The sequence below is a fragment of the Marmota flaviventris genome, chromosome 12 (assembly GCF_047511675.1).
Source record: "Marmota flaviventris isolate mMarFla1 chromosome 12, mMarFla1.hap1, whole genome shotgun sequence".
NCBI lineage: Eukaryota > Metazoa > Chordata > Mammalia > Rodentia > Sciuridae > Marmota > Marmota flaviventris.
The window spans coordinates 98,231,353-98,252,714 of record NC_092509.1 but is presented as its reverse complement, the minus strand read 5'-3'; the positions used below and the strand labels follow the sequence as shown (position 1 = coordinate 98,252,714).

The following is a 21,362-nucleotide window of genomic DNA, read 5'->3' as shown; positions in this document are numbered from 1 at the left end:
GGGGGAAATACCCTGCTGATTCTTACCTCAGTATTCATCCTGTTTCTAAAAACAAATGTATCTGGCATCACCTATCCGGCTTAATGAAGACATTTTCACCAGAACTGTAAAGATGGTAACTATGCAGGAGCCAGGGCTGAGGAAATGGAGCTCGTGGCAGAGTCTTATGTTGGACAGACAGATCAGAACTACTAGCAATAGCAATGCAGGACCAGCACTAGAGGTAGAACAGAGGCCATACTGTCTTCAGGGAAGACGGGCATAAAACGGGCACAAAAGCATCGTATCTACACTTCTTTAAAAAAGGCAGTTTCAGCTTTGGTTCTACCTCCTAGGGCCTCACCTGGTGCTGAACTGGAGGCAGGATTTTCTGCGGCATCTTGTGCTCCTTCAATGTTCTCTTTGTTCTCCGCCTGTTTTTTCAGGGTCCGCATCTTGGAAGGAAGTATAGGTAATCGGGGCAGGTATGGAACCACCGACGAGGAGGAGGCAGCTCTACCAAGCTCCTCGGCTACCTCTGTGAAGAAGACAAGAGGCCTGATGAAAAGAACGGTTTTATGACAGAGAAAGGCAGTTTTTCTTTTTCAGAAAAAACACACAACTAATGGAAAGCTGAGACAGGAGGATTGTGAGTTCAAAGCCAGACTCAGCAAGGCCCTAAGAAACTTAGTGAGACCCTGTCTCAACATAAAATATAAAAGGGGCTGGGATTATAACAAATTAAAAACCAAAATAACTAAAGAGATTTAAAAATGAGGGGAGGGTTAGGGATGTGGCTCAGTGGTCAAGCACCCCTGGGTTCAATTCCTAATACCAAGAAAAAAAAAATCAAAAACCATACAATTGAGAAAGAAATGAAGAATAGATTGCTAAAGTATAAAATTCACCTGGGTGCAGTGGTGTATGCTTACAGCTCCAGCTACTTGGGAAGCTGAAGCTGGAGGATGGTTTAAGCTCAGGAATTCAAGACCAGCATGGGAAACACAGCAAGACACCAAATTAACCAAATGGATTCAGAGCGTTACTCTCTTCCCTCGGTTCTTTTGCTCAACATTAAGCCTGTAGATTCACATGTTATTGCATGTGCCAGAGATTCTTTTTCATTGTTGTCTAATATTCCAATGTGTGAATGTCAAACTTCATTTGCTTTCCTCTTAATGGACATTTAGACTATGTCCAGGTTTCTAGTTAGTAATGAATATGTTGCTAGGAACAACCTGCTATGTATCTTTTGGTTTATAATTCTATGCATGTCTGCCTGACATAATCCTAGTTATCAGTTCACAGGGTACGTGTACATTCAGGTTTAGTGGGTTCTGCCAAACTGTCCTCAAATAGCTGTAACAATTTACATTCCCACTAGCAGGATATAAATGTCTTGGTTATTCTGCATGTTTACCAAAATTGACAGTTAACAGGCTTTTTGGTGCTATTTTAATATTACCCATTCTAGTAAGCAAGTTGTAGTATATCATCATGGTTTAATTTGTCCTTTTCTGGTGATAAGGGATGATTTTATATTATTGGTCATTTGGAAATTTTTATTAACTAAGTGCCTATTCAAAAGTTGAACAAAGTGGACAAAAGTCTGCAGAAATTTTGGTTTTTAAAAAGAAAGGGTAGATACATTCCATTTCATGCAAATGAAGCAAATTAGCCTCTTGAAAAAGTGTTCACTCCATTAGTAATTACGCCGGTTAATTTAAAACTTGGCCATGGGTTTTGTGGCTTTTTCTGAGGTAAACACATACTTTGCTATTCATTTCTAAACAAAAATGAAGCAAGTAGGATCAATCAAACTGTGAACATCTGTAATTATTTTACAACTTTTTTGGTAATTATTTTGGAACTAACTCCTCATAAGAATGGGTACATGACTATATACTGTAGCGGGAGCCAGACAAACCTGCCTGATCATGAGCTCTAAAGACAGGACCTCAAAGATGCTGGCAACTATGTCCCGTGCCACTTGGAAGAGTCTAAGAATGAGAGAAGAGCAAAAGTACAAGTAAAGAGAAATTCGATGGCAGTGGGAGTGACAGGGAAAGGGGAGGGAAGACGTCATAAAGCTACTTGAGTCTGTAGAACTCTGAGGTTGGCATCCGCTCTGCTTTGCCATGGTTTGCTTATGAGCGACAAAATCTTCCTTTTATTGCTTAGAGTCTAAGTTGTGTTTCTTTTACTTACATCTTACTAATAAATTTACAACCCTATTTTAGCAACTGTGTCTTATCTCTGTATCTCCAGACTTAGTACAACACCTGGCCCCAGACTAAATGGTCAATAATTGTGGTTTGAATAATGTAAAAAAAATTTTTTAACAATTCTGAATTGGCATTAGTTTTGAAAATTGATAAACATTCATGTTCTAAAGGGATACATTTTCAAGAGAAGCAGAAATATTAAACTAAGGAGTCAAGAGAAGCTAACACAAAAGTACCAAAGAAATGGCCCCTACTCTTTGACTTCCAATACTCTGACTCCATGGGAAATACACATATAGAGGAAGGGAGAGTGTTGTGACTGTCATGTGTGTTTAGGCCCCAAAGACCAGCTGTGCCCTCCTCAACCAACAGAAATTCCCAATATCAAAGTGCAAGGATGAAAATATTTTTCATTAAACTTTGGTAGTGAACTTCTCTTTTTTCCTTTCTCTTACCTAATGTGATAAACTACTAAGGAAAGCAGACAAAAATCAACTTGCCTGATTTCTTCTTCTAATACAGAACTTAAGTGCTTGACTCTGTTCTATTTTGAAGGAAAGGAAAAAAATCTGAAAATACATACCAAATTCCAGCATTTTATCACAGTGTCTACAGTCAAGGGAAACTAAGAATTGTATATTTTTAGCTATGAACAGGCCTTCTCTCCTTATAATAAGTTTATTGTTTGACTTTTGAACATAATTTTAGAGGCATTATATGCCAAGGAAACTACCTGTATGTATATGTATCCAGACACTTTTTTTTTTTTTTTTGGCACTGTGGGGTTGAACCCAGGGGCACTAAACTACTAAGTCACATCACCAGCCCTTTTTATTTTTTATTTTGAGACAGGGCCTCACTAAATTGCTTGGGGCCTCACTAAGTTGCCCAGATTGGCCTCAAACTCACTAATCTCCTGCCTGAACTTCCCGAGTGGCTGGGATTACAGGTGTTGTGCCACCATTCCTGCCCATACCTTGTTTTTTAAATGAGAAGTGGTTTATCTCTGTTGATAGCTTAATTTATCTCTTCTAAACCTCTTTCCATGCCAACAGGTTTAAGAATACAATTTAAAGTATTCAATAATACTATAATAATTAACAGCACAGTAGATGTTTGGTTGTTCTTAAATTTTTATACCTTATAGCTAAATTTATGCTCTTATTTTATTAAGATATATTTCTAGAAGATGAATGATAGAATATTGCTTTCTTTTATTAGACACAATAACTTTATTAATTTATTTTTATGTGGTGCTGAGGATTGAATCCAGTGACTCACACATACTAGGCAAGTGCTCCATTACTGAGCTACGGCCCCAGCCCTGAATATTGCTTTTATGACTTGGTATGTGGTTCGAATAATTTGGTATTTTCATATTACTTTTTCTTCTTTTCTTCCCTTTATCATAAATGTTGATACATAAAGAATTTTCAAACTTATTTTCTTTATGAAGAGACTAATTTCTTTATTTTTAATTGAGACACCATATTTCTTTAAATATTTATTTTTTACTTGTAGTTGAACATAATACCTTTATTTTATTTATTTATTTTTTATGTGGCACTGAGGATCAAACCCAAGGCCTCGCATGTGCTAGGCGAGTGCTCTATCACTGAGCCACAATCCCAGCCTTAACCGAATATCTTGAAACAGAGCTGTCAAGTGTAAGAGCAGATCCCTTTTTTTGTTTTGTTTTGTTTTGTTTGGGTACTGGGGCCAGTACGAAAAAAAACAGGAATGTTTTACTGCTGAGCTATACCCTTAACCCTTTTTATTTTTTAATCTGAGAAAGTATCTCGATAACTTACTGAAGCTAGCCTTGTATTCGGATCCTCCAGCCTCATTCTCCCAAGTCACAGGGATTATAGGCAAGCAAGTGTCACCGTGGCCAAAGGAGCTAAATACTTTTGGAATGTAATAACCCACCACTCCCCACAGGCCAGAACTAGCCACCAACACTAAATCCACCGGATTCTTACCTTCAGAAATGCTAGAGTCATGGAACATGGTTTCAAAAGCTTGATGTGTTTCAGCAAAAGAGGGCCTGTCAGCAGGGCTCCATTTCCAGCCTATGTGACAGAAGAGAATTAGTTCCTTGACAGAATTACATATCCAATGGCATACCAGACAATGAGGCTCATGCATCATGATGTGGGTTTATTAGTTACAACATGTTCATTATGGCAGACATGTAGCTACCTCTCAGTTCTAGACCCAGAGGTTTAAGAATCCACTTAGTAAGGCTGGTCCTTCTATCCAGCCTCAGTTCCCATTCCCTCTACTGTAAAAATGAGAAGGGGTGTAAAATCACTTAGAAAATGGCAAGTTTTCTTCCAGCAGAAAAATGAAATAAGTAAAAACTGTCTTTAAACGTTGTGAAGAAACAAGCCCAAATATATCCAGAAATTTAATAGGGTATAAGAAAGGAGACATTTAAAATTCACTTTTGCCAATGCTCAATGAGAAAATAATATAAAACCTGTATTTGAACACAACTGTAATTTAATCTACTACTCCAACACTCCTCTACAAACCCAATTCTTATGATCTTATTAAATATACAATTTTTTGAGAAATTGGATCAATATTTGGGCTGCAGACAACTATTCTTAGGATTCCAGTAGGACTCACTGGTAGAGCCTATCCTATTTCAGCTAGCTGATAAATGACAAACTTTTTAAATGCCATGAAGCTAGATTCAATCTAATACTGAAAGGAATATTTCCAATTTTGTTAACCATCCCAACTTGTTGGCATTTCAAAATTAAAATATGCACAAATACTCACATGCCCTCATAAGTTCATAAACTTTAGGAGGGCATCCCTCAGGTTGTTCCATTCGATATCCTTTTTCCAGTAGATCATACACTTGAGACAGGTCAATACCTGGGTATGGTGACATTCCATATGTAGCGATTTCCCATAATAGTACCCCAAAAGCTGCATAAGGAATAAGGGGGGGGGGGAAAGCTTAGTGTTTTGTCTTATTGTTTATTTTCTATCATTAGGTAACGTCTCTTTTGATTCACAGTCAGGCACGGTGATATACACCTGTAATCCCAGTGACTTGGGAGGCTGAGGCAGGATGACTTCAAGTTCAAGGTCAGTCTCAGGAACTTAGGGTCTTGCTAAGTTGCTTAGGGCCTCTCTATCTCAAAATTAAAAATTAAAAAAGAATGCGAATGTAGCTCAGTGGTAAAGTGCTAGTACCAAAAGAAAAAAAAAAAAGTGTACCCCGCTACCCAATTTTTTTTGGTTCATAATCACACAGCAACATTAATATACCCTTTTGCCAATTTTTAGAGCATGATTTATTTGTCTAAGGTATCTGCCACAGAAATGCTGCCCAAAAAAAATCTCAGGACAATTCTAAAATTCACAATTTTTATTTAGGTTTTTCTTTATTACACTAAGGTATAACAAACTAAGATGATATAAAGCCTGTGACATAATCTAACTATTCTTAGAACAGTCTCTGATCTATTTAATGAATTACATGATTTTTAAAGTTGGCTAATAATCAGAAAAGTAATGAAAAATAGATTCATTTAAAATCAGGTAAAATTAACAGTAGAAAAAAAAAGAATTTGCTTGATTATATCACAATTTGATTATCTCTGAGTTGGAGCTTTCTGGAAAGAAGTGACTTAGAATCCTACAACAATTTCTGCCTACCCACAATCTACATTTTCAGACTTGCTCAGCCTACTAGGTAGACTCTATCTAATAAGTCCTTCTGCTCTCAGGGTATTAGAAACAAGATCTATTAGAAGGACAAATACTAGATGTAACCTCCTCATGCCTTCCTTGAAAAGAGTGTTCTGTGTCACATGCTCCGGAAATGAGCAATAAAACCTATGTGAAAAGCAGGGAGCTTTACAAAGAATGGATCATTAGCACTCCAATGCAATATGAGCTGTAGACTGTGACTTCTTTGAAGGTCTAGAGCTTTTTTTTGGACATAGGGTCCTGTTATGTTATCCAGGCTGTTCTTAAACTCCTGGTCTCAAATCTTTATGCCTCTGCCTCCTGGAGTACAGACATGAGATACCAGGCCCAGGGTCAGCGCCCTTTTTTGATTGACTTTTTAAACGTCATATAAAAGAGAAACTCAAAAGAATTAAAAGGATTTATAAAGAAAATAAAATGACACAAAGGAAAATCTCTCTTCCAACCTTACCCCAGACATCTGATTTAATTGAGAAAGTATTGTAGGCAAGACTCTCTGGTGCTGTCCATTTAATAGGAAATTTGGCTCCAGCATGAGCAGTATAGGTATCTCCAGTCATCAGTCTACTTAAGCCAAAGTCAGCCACTTTTACCACATGGTTTTCTCCCACTAGGCAATTACGTGCTGCAAGATCTCTGTGGGAAAGAGAATAAATTCTAATGTGATCCTACTCATATGGTGAGAAAAATGGTCATAAATCTTCTATTCTTGCTTCTTTGTGCTCTAAGAGTTGATAACTAACAATCATGGTAGTTATTTTATGATAATCACTAACAAAGACAAAAGGCACTAAATTTGTAACACTTATAGAACAGTCATCAAGAAGCAGTTATATGATGCTAGGATAGAGCAGGTTGTATAAAATGGGTTTATAAGTATTAGGTCAGGTTTCAAAAGTAAGTAAGAGATGCTTAGGAGGCTTTATCCTCAGCACCACATAAAAATTAACAAAATACTTCCATAGACAGATGCTATTTTTTTTAAAAATTCAGCCACTAGATGGAGCAAAAGGACCTTGGATACAGTGCTGGGAAAAATAGGAACTAGTACATGTTGAGAATAACAAAGGTCTCTCATTAGTACTTTTAATCAGAGCACAATAAGTTTACAAGCTAGAAATTACATTTAATGGGCCCTGTGATAGAGATAATTACTTTCTTTAATTATCTGAAAATTTCTGGGAAGGTTTTCTTTTCTTCATCTTCATATCAAGCAAGAAGGCAATAACAGGTTTCACACACCTATGGATAAAATTCTTCTTCTCTAAATACTCCATTGCAGAAGAGATCTGAGTGGCCATGTAAAGCAGTACAACTGCAGTCACCTCCTCTCGGTTGCATTCTCTGAGATAATCAAGCAGATTTCCATATGGCATGTATTCAGTCACAATATAAAATGGTGGCTCCAAAGTACACACACCTGATAGATGAAGACAGAGGTTGTTTTATTAGTATACATTCCAATAATCCAAGTCATTATGGCCAAGAATATTTCAACAATTCTTTGTCTGGTTTGGCTAATTTTTACCACGTTCTGTGAAATTAACATAATTAAGAAGTTGGTTGATAAGGAAGTCTTTGCTTCCATTTATATTATTCTCTGGAAACTCATTTGCCTTTGTGTAAAAGAGGTACTTGTGTTAATTCCGCAATGGGAAAAGATGACCACATTTTCTAGAGTTCTGAACATGCCTATGATTCTCCCACTCAACTACATTCTAATAATGCTTATCTAGAAGTAATAATAGTTTGTAAAAAGATTTTAATTGTTTCCATGGTCAAGAATTTTCACATAGCAGATTCCTCATGAAGAGCCAACAAGAAATTATTTTCTTTCAGAGAGTTTGATTCTATTTGAACATCCACAGAAACTGGCCCAACTTTATAGAGAGAAAATAAGGGTTTAGTCAAAAGATTCTCTGTGATCTGAATGGGTGAAATCAATCTATCACAGTATAGCATTTCCTGCTTGGGTAAAGTGATGGGTGTGGTAACAATTTTCTAATCTGTTTCTTTTTTTACTGTAAAAGTTTCCTTATTTTGTGAAATTATTGTGATAAGTTTTTGACTTAGTACCATTTTGAATGCTTCTGAATTTTGAATGAGGCAGCCATCATTTATGCTTGGCAGTTTCCTACACAGAAATGAACCTAGGCCACTGTTTTTTTTATTTTTGGTACTGCTGGGTCTTTAATCCAGGGCCTCATATGTGCTAAGCAAGCACTCTATTGTCAGCTATATCCCAGCCCTGCCCTGTTGTTTGTTTTCAACCCAACCCCTACTGTTCAAAATAACTTTTTTTTTTTTTTGGGGGGGGGTGTGCTGGAGTTTGAACCTAGGGCCAAATGCATGCCAAGCAAGTACTCTACTACTGAGCCATACCCCCAGGCCATGAAAACCATTTTCTGAAATGGATTCTCATTGGGAGTTTTTATCACAATGATTCCAAAGAATGATTAGAAGACAACAGGGGCTGGGGGCAAGCATCTTTATGAAAACTAATGGTTCAGGTTTATTTACCTAATAGTTGCACCAGATTAGGATGCTTGATTTCCTTCATCACTGCAGCTTCTTTTAGGAATTCTTCAACCTCCATGGTATCTTCCTGGAAAACAGGGAAGGTAAGATAGAAAAAAAACAAAGAGATAGATCCTTATCTTAATCATTTGAATCAACTAATAATTCTATGGCTTTAGTTTTAAAAGTAAAAGGGAGTGTCCCTTGAATATTTTAGCATTTCACTTTAAGAAATTTTATTACAACCAAAATATTTTTTTCCTTACAACTTAATATGTTCAACAGAAGTTCCTGAATTTATCCAATATTAGAAACTGGAATAAAAATTAGGAGGGTGAGCAAAATTCAATAGCACATCCTACATCAATTAAAACACAGGAGACTTAGATTAGAAATTCTTTACTTCTTTAGATACCTTGGAATTTCAATGAAAAGATAAGAGCAATCAGCTGTTTACCTGTTTATCTTCTAATTAAATCACACACTTAAGGAGCAATGCATATTTGCAAAGCCTCACATATTGTCTCACACTCAAAATATGCTTAATAAACAGAACTGATGACTACTCATTGTTGGAAAGTAACCTGTATGAGTGATTTCCCAGAGTCACTGAGATTCTGGGATAAGATCAGTAAATTACATGAGTGATGACCCTGTAATCTGATCCTGGGATGCTTAAACAAGAGAGAGTAGTATCAGGAAAAAGATTTCTGCAAATTTAAGAACAAGAAAAAACTATGTAATTGCATGGAGATGGGAGGAGCAAGAGGCAGGGAGATATAGAACAGAATAAGAAAGACCCATGATTCATAGACAATGCATGAAGAATTCTGTCCAGTAGGGGTCTTTGACAGGAAGCAAAACAGCTTGTTTTGTTTTTGTAACTTATAATTTGCTTTTCAACTCCCACCAAGATCTACATCAACATTCTCCAGAAACAAACCTTTCCCACATGTGGGTTTCACTGCATTGCAGTGAATAATCTGCCCTGTGTTATCAGCAATGGCACTAGGGTTAATCATCACGATTTGCTGATGTGTTTGGCACCAGTGGGTGGAAAGTGTTCCAAAGTTAAAAAAGAGCACACTGGTACTTCCAAGTGATTCAGCACACAGGCAAAAAGATGCCTGAAAACTGTAATTCTCAGCAACCCACCTTCAGTGTTTTCACAGCAACTGTAAGGCTATATTTTTTCCAGACACCAACATAAACCTCTCCATACTGACCGCCCCCAAGTTTGTGCTTCATGGTAATATCTGTTCGTTCCATTTCCCACTTGTCATGGATGGGGGATACACCATAGACTGTTGGCTTATTACACTTGGGTGCTGGGTAGTGTAATGTTGTCACCAGCCCATCAGCCACTGTGGAATGATGGTGAACAAGCTCTGCCAAAGTGCTAAAGCGGCTCTCAGCAGTCACATACACCTGGTGAAAAAGAAGAAATAAACAACTTGAAAGACATTAGGATTTTTTAAAAAGCCTTAAGGTATGAAGATGGAAGATATATATATTAGTTGTAGATGGACACAACACTTTTATTTAAATTCATTTTTATGTGGTGCCGAGGATCAAAGCCAGTGAAGTGCCTCACCATGGTAGGCAAGCACTCTACCACTGAGCCATAATCCCAGGCACCCCCCTTACATCTTAATTGAGGTAAACTGCATTAAATGCTGATGGCCAGGGGCAACAACAGAACTTCAGTTTAATGTTTAAATCAACCCCTATTTTTAAAGTTGAAAGAGAATTCCAACATGTCTCTCTGGATCATCAAGCTCACTGGTCTTTCTAAACAATAATGTTATAGAATCCAAATATATAAGGTGGGTAAAAAGAGAGATGTTCTGATTAAAGTAGATAAGCAGGGGTTGGTCTCCTGTCAAAGTTAATGAAATATTACCCCCAAATCTTACAGAGAACATAAATTGATAACCACTGATTTAGATTGGAGGGGGGTGAGGAAGGCATTATGATTCTTATTTAATTATCTTAAGCATTTTTAATTACAACATGTAAGGGTTTTTTGTTTTGTTTTGTTTGGTATTGGAGGTTGAACCCGAGGCCCCCACTGAGCTACGTCCCCAGCCATTTATTTTTTATGTTGAGACAGAGTCTCACTAAATGGGGGGAAAGTGGGAATAATTACTAATGGTCCCCTAAGGGACCCTGCTAACTTCTGAGGCTGGCCTTGAACTTGTGATCTGCCTGACCCAACCTCCTGAGCCAATGGGAATATAGGCTACAATGTGTTTTCTTGAATGCCTAAGCTGTTTTAAAAAAGAGAAAGGGAGAGAGAGAGAGAGTGCACAAGAAAGCTCACACATGCTACATTTGGGTTTCAGGGTTATTAACAAAACAGTTGTTTATTTGTGATAAGCAATAAGAAATGTAAAGTAATGCAGCCTTTGGCTTTATCTACCATGGGAGCTTACTTTTTAAAAAGAAACTTTTACTTGATTACATACAGAAAAGTATATCAAAAATAGAGAATCGGTGATTTTTATAAAATAAACTCATTCATGAAAATATCACCCACACCAAAAATTTTAACATCATAAGCATTCCTGAATCCTCCCTCTATCTACTTAGTCCTGCAAAGGTAACCACTAGCTGACTTCAAACATCTTAGATAGCTTTGACTGAACAGTATACAAATGAATATACAGTATGTCTGGTGTCTGCTTTCTTTCATTCAACGTTTATGTTGTAAGATAGCATAAAATTCACCATTTTAAAGTATATAATCCAGTAGTTTTTAGTGTATTTTAAAACTGCCCAACCTTCACAACCCCAGAATATTTTTAATCACCCCCTGTTCAAGGCCTATCAGTAATTATTCCCACTTTCCCCACATCCCAACCCCCAGGCAATCACTAATCCCTTTCAATCAGCTTCATGTGTATGAGACTTTTTGTAGCAGGGGCCAGAGAACTTTTCTGTAAAGAGGTAAAAAATAAATATTTTAGGCTTTTGGCCATAGGGTCTCTTGACACAACTATTCAGCTCTGCCTAGTAACATAAAGTAGCTACAGATGAATACATGTATGAATACATATATAAATGGATGTGGGTGCATTTCAATAAAATTTTACTTATAAAAGCAGGCAGCTGTAAGCCATAGATTTCCACATGGTGTTGGGTATAGAACTTTATGTTCATTTTTGTTGTTAAAAAACATTTCATTTTATGAACGCACCACAATTTGTTAATCCATTCTACTGTTGTTAGACAACTGATTCTATTTGCTTGGGCCATGATACAACATACTACGTCTGTATGGTGGGGCAAAAAGAGAAAGCGAACTAGTAATTTATTTATTTCTTATTTTGTACCAGCTATTATATTTTACATAAATTATTTTATTTAATCTTTACAACAACCCTATAATGTGGGACATTTTTCCCTCTCAGGGAACACTACCATTGAGCTACAATCCCAGCCCTTTGTTTATTTTTATTTAATTTTTTTAAAGAGAGAGAGAGAGAGAGAGAAAGAATAAGAATTTTTCAATATTTATTTTTTAATTTTCGGCAGATACAACATCTTTCTTTGTATGTGGTGCTGAGGATTGAACCCAGGCTGCACGCATGCCAGGCGAGCGCGCTACCGCTTGAGCCACATCCTCAGCCCCTTATTTTTTATTTTGAGACAAGGTCTCACTAAGTTGACAAGGTTGGCCTTGAACTTGTGTCTACCTCAGTCTCCCAAGTATCTGAAATTACAGGCAAACAGGAATGCTTGGTCTAAAGCCCATGCTTTTTCCCTGTTATGCATATCACACAGGGAAAAAAATGGAAAAAAGGGTTTGATCTAAATTTTCAACAGAAGAACTGACACAAGCTCTCAGACTTCCTAATTTATAAAATATAATAATTCCATTCTAAATACATTCATTCTGGCCAGACATGGTGGTGCAGACCTGTAATCCCAGCAACTGTCCCTGGTTCAAAGCCAGCCTTAGTAACTTAGCAAGGCCCTAAGTAACTTAGTGAGACCGGTCTCAAAAGATTAAAAAAAAAAAAAAAAAAAAAAAAAAAGGGCTTGGGAGGGTGGCTCATGGTTAAAGCCTCTGGGTTCAATTCCCAGTACCCCCCCCACCAAATACAAATAAATAAATAAGTTCATTCTAATTTGTGATCTTCCCAACATAAAAACTACTAAATGACTAAAATGATCTATTTATATCAACATACAAACATACATTTAATGATCAACGCCAGTCTCAAAAGTCTTAACTCATACTCCATGAACTTTCTAGAGATCATTTTTATTTTCCATGAAACAGGGTTAATATAAATTCTTTGTCAATATACTGGGTGTATATTTTTGTGTTGATGATTAGAACAGCTTAGATAGCAGTTCCCTTCATTCTTTACCTTCGCATGTAACTCATCTTTAAACTATTAATATAGTCCTCTTTTTACTTTATATTACTTTATTGTTTTGAAAAGAGCAAGCTCTAACATGCCAAATATCTTAAAACTCACAAATTCAGCAAATATCTTATTTCATGTGAGACAAAAAAAAAAAAACTATATTCCACTTTAGTCAGTGAGAGTACTCTTTGTACAGAGCAGCCAGTCCACAAGTAGCAGTGGTTACTGGCAAGTCTTACCTTGCCATCTGTGGTGGTATTGATCCTGTAGTGATACACACGCCCCTCATACCTGAGCGAGATGGACAGCTGCCCAGGGCTGCTCTCACTTTCTCGCACCAGGAAACTGCCATTGATTAGACTGCTGAGTAGATACTCGGCTGCACTGCGTGATACAGGCCCATGGTACCAGGAATGTTTTTCCAGGCTATTTACTGGGGTGATATAGTTGCTTGGCACCCAACCCTGTCCATTCTTAGAACGAACTTCACTCCACTCGCCATTCTGGTTATAACCAAGAACTCGTAGCTTTTCACCTAACCGTGAAGTAATCACAGAACAAAAGAAAAGAGAAGACTTTATTTCAAACCAATGCAGTGTATTGTCAAACTTGAAACTCACTTAAAAAGAAAATAAGAACTTTGATGGCAAGATGTTTTGTAAATAACAAAAGCTGGCCATGTCCTGATTGATCTCTGATTTGTAGCTTGAACTATAAGAACAGAAATTATTTTCTGGCATTTATTACAAAATTTTAAAAGTTTATATAACCCCTTAAAAATATTCCCAAGGACCTCTATGGTGCTAAGAAACAAAAAAGACAGAACAGTTACTCAACTGGCTAGAAAATGATAGTGCAAGAAAAATAAAATTCACTTTCCCTCAAAATAGCTTACTATGATAATGATAATCAAGAATTAGAGGTAAGATGTGAAATACCAAGTTGCTTCTAAATATCATTTGGTACCAAGGCAACAAAACTACGGATATAAACAAACAAACAAAAAAAACCCACAAGAACAAAGAGTTTTCAGCAATGTTTTCTCTAAGAAAACTAGGAGAGCAGGAGAAGGCAGAGAGGACTCCCAAAGCACAGCTACTTCCAGGATGGTATACTTTCCCAATATAGCTACGGTTTCCCTCCTACTCTCCACAAAGAATGAATCCCCTATCTTTTCCTCTAAAATTAGTGTATGGAAAAGGAAGATGACTTTGAAGATGGAACCCAAACTCTAAGTCACTTAGTGAATCTTTGCCACCTATTTCCATGTTCTTGATTTCTCTAGTAAAGTTGTAACATAAAACTTAGATTTTTTTTAATTTTTGCATTACAATTCTTAATACACCATCATAAACTTAAGATTTTAATGTACATTTTGTCCCTATATTTTCAGGTATAGATTAGAAGTGTCTTTGGCAAAACAGGGAAGGTAAAAAAGATACCATTATTATTTAGGTAATGTGTAAGTATTACTAATATATAACTCTATTTATGTACAGGTATTTAGTAATGCATAAAAGTTAATCTAATGAATTCTTGTAGTGCCTTAGACTCTTATCTCTAACAGATGCAAGGCTTTCTATACAGAGTTCACTCCTACTTTCTGAGGGTCAAAAATCAGAAGGATGCCAAATCAGTCTCATGGCCCAGAAGTTTCCAGTCAAAGGCTATTGAAGAAAAATTCAAAATAATTACTCTGGTAGCCATCTATCTTTTCCCAGTGACCTCCAGAAACTTTTACCATAGCATAACTTTGTAGCCCCTACTATCTTACCTGAAACACCTATATGGGAAGAAAAACACAAAAGCACATGTATACACACGCATGGGTATATAATATACATACAATGTACACAGACAAAAGTGTGACTTTTGTGGCAGTGGACATGCACGAGTGCACAGATGAATACTAGCCAACTATATTTCTGTACTTATAGGAAAACTTGTTGCCCTGCTGCTTTTCTATATTAGTCCACAGAACTAGAAGACCAAGTTTTGTGTATTTTCATATTGCCCCTTCCTTAAATAGAACTGGTAATTACAGACCATCATAATTAGGATACAAACATGACAGGTTTGTTTGTTTGTTTTCTTTTTGGCAGTTAGGAGAATTTTCAACTCTAGAAATTTTGACTACCATAAAAACTGGGCCTATTGGCAGAGAAATTCTAAAAAGAACTTTCTTTTCTTTCCTTTCTTGAGACAGAGTCTTGCCTGTTGCTTGGGCTAGTCTCAAGGTCTGGGGCTCAAATGATCATCTTATCTCAGTGTCACTGAGTAGCTGGGCTATAGGCAGGCACTGAGTTCAGCAGAATTCTTCTTTTTACTGTAAGCAAAGTATCACCTTCAAAGAAGAAGGAACTAGCCAGGCACACACCTGTAATCCCATCTACATGGGAGGCTGAAGCAGAGGATCCCAAATTGCAGGGCAGCCTGGGCAACTTAGCAATACCATGCCTCAAAATAAAAAATAAAAAGGACTGGGGATGTAGCTCAGTGGCAGAGCACCCCTGGGTTTAATCCCCAATACCAAAATACAAGGGAAAGAAAGATAAGAAAAATCTGACATTTCATGGATTTTAAGAGAAACTACTCTTGGCCATAGATAAAGGGAATCCTAGTCCTTAAGCAGTAGACTAGCAGCTTCTCTAACTCGTAAATGAGAAATGAAGACTTTCTATATCGATGTTCCCTTGGTGACTGCGCTATCTTGGAAAATACTGACAAGAAAATTATACGAAGGAAAGAATGTATTAAGTCACTGCTTTGCAAATTTCTCCACTGAAGTACTGGAAGAGGTAAAATAGAGTGCAATGTTGCCCAAGAGACTATTGGACAGCAGAATATTTCTTTGACGTCCTTTATTTTATCCCCAAACTTTATGTAATATTTTCCTTCAACACATAAATACAACCTCCACACACATATCCATATTGTCACCAACCTGCTCCTAAAACTACCCAAAATCTTTTAAGTTGATGCCAGGAAAGAATGCACTTTTACATTTACTGTGCCTCTGAAAATTCCTGAAATGTGCTAATATACAATCATACCCACTCTGGGACATACCTATACCTCAGTTTGAGAAACTCAGTTTTAAGGATTTCTGCTTCTGATGAATGGGATTAGATGTTAAGAATTAATGTCTTTAAAATTTTTACATAAGCAGTAGACTAGCAGTTGCTCTAACTGGTATCTGAGACTTTCTATATCGATGTTCCCTTGGTGACTGCGCTATCTTGGAAAATACTGACAAGAAATATAAGGGTAGCATTCCTCAAATGGGGAAGGGCTGCCTTCCTTACAGATGGGTGACCTTCCTTGAGTGGGGACAGGCTGCCTTCTTGGAATGACCACTCCCATTTAATTCTCCATTCTGAAACTTGTAACGAAGAGGCATCTGTTTGACAAATAATCATTTAAGTTCCAATTTTATTTAGTTAAAAATTATCCTGAAATACATTTTCCCCAGTGGGAGCCTTTATAGATTCAAGAGGCAAGAACAAACTTAGATTTTAATATATACGTGCACATACATATATGTATACTTATATATTACGTACATAACATATACAGTACAGATTTCTGAGAATTCCTAAGGTGCTTTAATTCGGTTTTATCCTTAATAAACCCTAAAAAATAGAGTTACACTTTATAGGGCAGAACTCTTACACAGCTAAAAAAGGGAACAAACCAAAAGTATCTGGGCCCAAATCAGCAAACTAATTATAGTCAGTGGCAGAAGCCAGACAGTCTCCTTTATTTCTTAACCACTAATAGAAACTGGATGTTACATAGAAGCCTCACCTTTAGTGATGCTGAGTGTGTTATCACCACTCGCTACAAAATCATAAAGTGCAACAAAGAGATTAGGGTCACTCTCAGTGGCTCCAAGCAAGTTCTCCTTGGAACTCCACCTGATAGCTTCGTTCAGTGCCTGGGATTCAACATCACAACCATAAGGGCGGTGCAAAGCTTCTGAAAGACACAAAAAGGGAAAAGAATTTACAATGAGTTCCAACAGCTGAAAATTCATTTGAATTCAGTACATACACATTATTTCACTTGCTGGCCTATACTGACAACTCCAAAGAGAGACAGAACTGTACAATTAATGGAGTCATGAAGATGAGCAATTAGGCACTGTGTCTCCTGAGCATTAGACATAGAATTACTTCTTGAAATGGTAACAAGATAGAGAAAGGACCACAAAATGAGAGTTTAGCTCTGATTTATATGCATGCACCAAAATCAGATATGGCATAGTTTTCTTAAAATGTAAAAAAGAAAGCTCAGAAAGAAGAGGCTCCTACCTTTAAAAAACACACAGCATATTTTGTTGTGGTGATGGCTTTAAATAAAGAATAGTTATGTTTTATAAATTCTAAACTACACTTCTTCCATTACTCTTTCCAAAGAAATCAAACTATAGGAAAAAGAAATATTTCAGAAATATAGAAGTATTGAATAAATCCAGACCTTCCATTATGTATAAAAATTACAGAAATAATGCTTTCAGCAAAATAGTCCCAAATTTCTGCAAAATGAAAGGAACATGTTTTGGTTCAATACAAAGTATTCTTGACATTTCAAGCAATCTTTTTAGGTAAGAACAGTTTGTAACTGTTCATGGTTTTAATGACTTAAGAAACCCTCTAATTTCTTTTCCTGAGCATATATCTGAAAAATATTGATAATTTAATCAGTGAATATTTATTGAGTTTCTAACATGTGCAGTGGTTGAAGCCTAGTAAGACCGGTTTCTTCCTCAAGGCTTTATAGTTCCTAATTTATTCATACACATAGACAGGTGATACCTATATTGTCTGAAAGATCACCTGTCTCACAAAGCCCAGATTGGCTATGCAAAAAATAATTGTTCTTCCAAAATTTTCTAGATTTCTGGGACTGATTTTAGTGGCTGTCTGCAAACCATCCAATTGTCTGTCATAGAACAACATTTTTGTATTAAGTCTCTCCTGACTTTTAATTTAAATTTATTTTTTAACATATTTGAAGGGAAAAACCTTTAAATCTGTGGTTTTATTTTGTTTCAAATCCATTCTTCTTTCCATCTCTACTTCCAAGACCTCGTTTCAGATCCCCAACATCTCACCTGGACTATTGCCTCCAGTCATGTCTCCCTCAAATCCATCCTCCACACAGCTGGCAAAGTGATCTAGTTAAGACAAAAATTTGACCACATCACTCTTCTTAAGCCACTTCAAGAGTTCACCATCAAGCTGAAGTCTCCTTATCATGCATGGCCTTTGAGACCTTTCACAATTAGTAGATGGTTGAGATCTACTTCTCCAACTTTGTCTCTCCCCACTCCACACCTCACATTTAACATATGCCACTCTACTTCCCACCTCTTGGTCTTTGTTGAGTCCTGTATACCTAGAATGGGTTCTCATTCTACTTTCTTCTGACTAGCTGACTTCTCATCTTACCACACTTAAGTTATCTATAACTTTCCCTAGGAAACCACACACCTCTCTATGCTTTCAAAACCTGACATCTGTCCCATCAATCACCTCCATCTATGTCTATTTCCCACACTTTACAATGGAGACTCCTTAAGGATAAGAACTGAATCTTCTTCCTGTCTAGTTTTCATAATATGTATTCAGTAACTATTAGCTGAATGAATTGCTAACTTACACAAAAATATATGACAGGAAAGAAATGAATTTTAATCTTAAAATCACACTAAACAATGTTTCATAACTATCTACATGATATTGACAGAAATTCCTACTGCAGGCCGGATCTGTAATTATCTAAAGAGTGGCATAGTTTCACTTCATCACATTCATTTCTTCTCTGAAAAGAAAGAAATGTCTGAATTTCTAGAGTTCAATTTTGTTTTGTATTAAAAGTATTATGATATGGGCTGGGGATGTGGCTCAAGAGGTAGCGCGCTCGCCTGGGTTGCGTGCAGCCTGGGTTCGATCCTCAGCACCACAAAGATGTTGTGTCCGCCGAAAACTAAAGAATAAATATTAAAAAAATTCTCTCTCCCTGTCTCTCACTCTCTTTAAAAAAAAAAAAAAAAAAAAGTATTATGATAGACTTAAAAGGTATGTTCAGGGGCTGGGGATGTGGCTCAAGCGGTAGCACGCTCGCCTGGCATGCGTGCGGCCCGGGTTCGATCCTCAGCACCACATACAAAGATGTCGTGTCCGCCGAAAACTAAAAAATAAATATTAAAAAATTAAAAAAAAAAAAAAAAGGTATGTTCAGGTGTCCCAAAAAGTCAATTTAAAGCAAATACTTGCTCCCTGTTTAAACAAACTTACAATGAATGAAACAGTTAAATTATATATAAGATAACTAATTTAGGATTACCAAATAAACAACAACAACATATCATAAGAAACATTCTTTGAAGTGGTCACATGTACTATATTTTTATTTTAATGAAAAAATTACTTGCTCTAGCAGACGTTCCACTGGATCACAAATGCCAGTCCTTCATTAAAATCAAAAGCATTGTCCAAAAAAAAAAAACATAGTAAATATTCACTTTTATCAATTTATTAGGGCCACACTAAATACCCCAAGATCCATACTGATAAATGATTTTGTCAGAAATAATGTGATAACACATTACAATGTTTTGTAATTATTATTGTCTAATAATTATCAAAGTACAGTTTCAAATACACTTCATTCTTTTTAGATAGAAGCTGCCTGTTTGAAATTATATAAAAATCTCACCCCTGGAGAACTTTTCTGTCATCAATGACAAGGTTAAAGATACTGTAGTATTAAGCAGACATTGTAGCCAACTTAAATCCTATTAGGACAAAAACAGCAAATGCTATACATTTATACCTAACTTTGTGAAACCCAGCATATTAAAGTTTAAGATTAGGGCTGGGGATGTAGCTCAGTAGTACAGCACTTGCCTAGGCCAACCCTTGCACCTCACCCCCCCAAAAAAAGTTTTAAGATTTACAAAACTAGTAACTTGTGTGAACATTTACTATATGCTAGATATTGTGCTGGATTTCAGAATAAGACTAGAAATCTCTAATAACACTGTTCAACTTAATATACAAAACGACTCTCTATTCTCCCTACCACCACCGCAAATCTGTTTCTCCTACAGAATTCCCATCTCAGCTGATGATAATTTCATCTTTTCAGGTGCTAAGGCCAAAAACGTTGTAATCATTCATGACTTCTTTCTTGCTCACACATACCACATCCAATTCACTCAGAACTTCTATTGGCACTCCCTTCAGAAATATCCAGTCTATCCATCTCTCACTCACCCTCTCCACTACCACCATCCTGTTACAATAATCATCTATCACCTAGATTATTTCATGAAGCTACTGATTTCCATGCTTCTATATTGTCTTCCTATTGTTTGTCAACACACCAGTTATCTCTTAATGCATAAACCATACTGTTTAAAACTCTTTCAATGGCTCCCCATTTTAGAGTAAAAACCAAAATCCTTAAAGAGACTATGAGGTCCTTCACTCTGTGTCTTGTGCAGTTCATCTCTTAACTACTCTCCCCTTAGTTTATATCATTCTGACCACTGGCCTCCCTGCTATTATTTAAACATGGCAGACACACTCCTGCTTCAGGATCTTTGTGCTGGTTTTCCTTCTGCCTAAACACTTGTCCCCATGACATTTTACTCAAATATTACCCTTTCCAGTATGGCATTTTCTGATTACTCTATTTTAAAGTGCAACTATTCCTAACAACACTTCCAGATCTTCCACATTTCCTTTCTTGATACATTTTTCTCCACAGCTCTTACTACCAAACATATAATTTACTTATTATTATATTTATGCATATCATCTAACTTCCCCTACTAGAATACAAGTTTCATGAGGAAGGACAGGAATTTTCTGTTTTGTTCACTGAACAGTGAATGCCAAACAGTGCCTGTATATAAGAGGTTTCAAAAAAGAATAAATCATGTAGACTGCCATACTCAGAGGATGCTATAAGAGGACAAAATATAAAACAAAACTCTGGAGTCAGGCAAGGTTTCAGACTTTAAATTAAATAAGCATTTAAAATGGATGAGTAAGAATTCTGTACTGATGACTGTCAATGTGCAAGGACATGTTCATAACATGTGACTCATCTATCGGGGAAGGAACTCCAAGGCCAAGGGAAGATTTTTAAAGGCAAAGTTAGCTTCTTTAAAACCATATTATTTAGCCAGGTGCAGGGGCACATGTCTATAATCAGGAAACTGAGGCAGGAGAATTTCAAGTCCAAGGCCAGATTCAGCAATTTAGCAAGACCCTGTCTCCTAAAAAGAAAAAAGACTAAAGATGTAGCTCAGAGGTGAAGTGTTCCTGGGTTTAATTACTAGTACTAAAAAAAACAAAACAAAAGAAGAAGTTATCTGACAAAAGGAGAAAACAGGATAAGACCCACAACACAATGTAACATAAATTTTAAAATATCTAAAGGTCAAACAATACTACATATTTCTTAAATATACAAATCAATAAACATAGGATAAAAAATAATTTTTTTTTAGGCA

General features: G+C 36.5%; 1 protein-coding gene across 7 annotated transcripts in view; it reads right to left on the bottom strand.

Annotated features, from left to right (window-relative positions):
* Abl2 (ABL proto-oncogene 2, non-receptor tyrosine kinase) overlaps positions 1 to 21,362 on the bottom strand; it is a 102,061-nt gene that overhangs the window by 9,677 nt on the left and 71,022 nt on the right. For 4 of the 7 annotated variants that reach the window (XM_027935019.2, XM_027935021.2, XM_027935020.2 and 1 more), the window contains exons 2-11: positions 17,949 to 18,011; positions 16,640 to 16,810; positions 13,072 to 13,367; positions 9,609 to 9,881; positions 8,457 to 8,541; positions 7,179 to 7,356; positions 6,388 to 6,572; positions 4,995 to 5,147; positions 4,187 to 4,276; positions 344 to 517 (exon numbers count right to left, since the gene is read on the bottom strand). In XM_027935019.2, coding sequence (XP_027790820.1) covers positions 344 to 517; positions 4,187 to 4,276; positions 4,995 to 5,147; positions 6,388 to 6,572; positions 7,179 to 7,356; positions 8,457 to 8,541; positions 9,609 to 9,881; positions 13,072 to 13,367; positions 16,640 to 16,810; positions 17,949 to 18,011 — 1,668 coding nt within the window. The remainder of the gene's footprint in view (positions 1 to 343; positions 518 to 4,186; positions 4,277 to 4,994; positions 5,148 to 6,387; positions 6,573 to 7,178; positions 7,357 to 8,456; positions 8,542 to 9,608; positions 9,882 to 13,071; positions 13,368 to 16,639; positions 16,811 to 17,948; positions 18,012 to 21,362) is intronic. The other 3 variants (XM_071600271.1, XM_071600273.1, XM_071600272.1) reach the window with 2 other exon arrangements.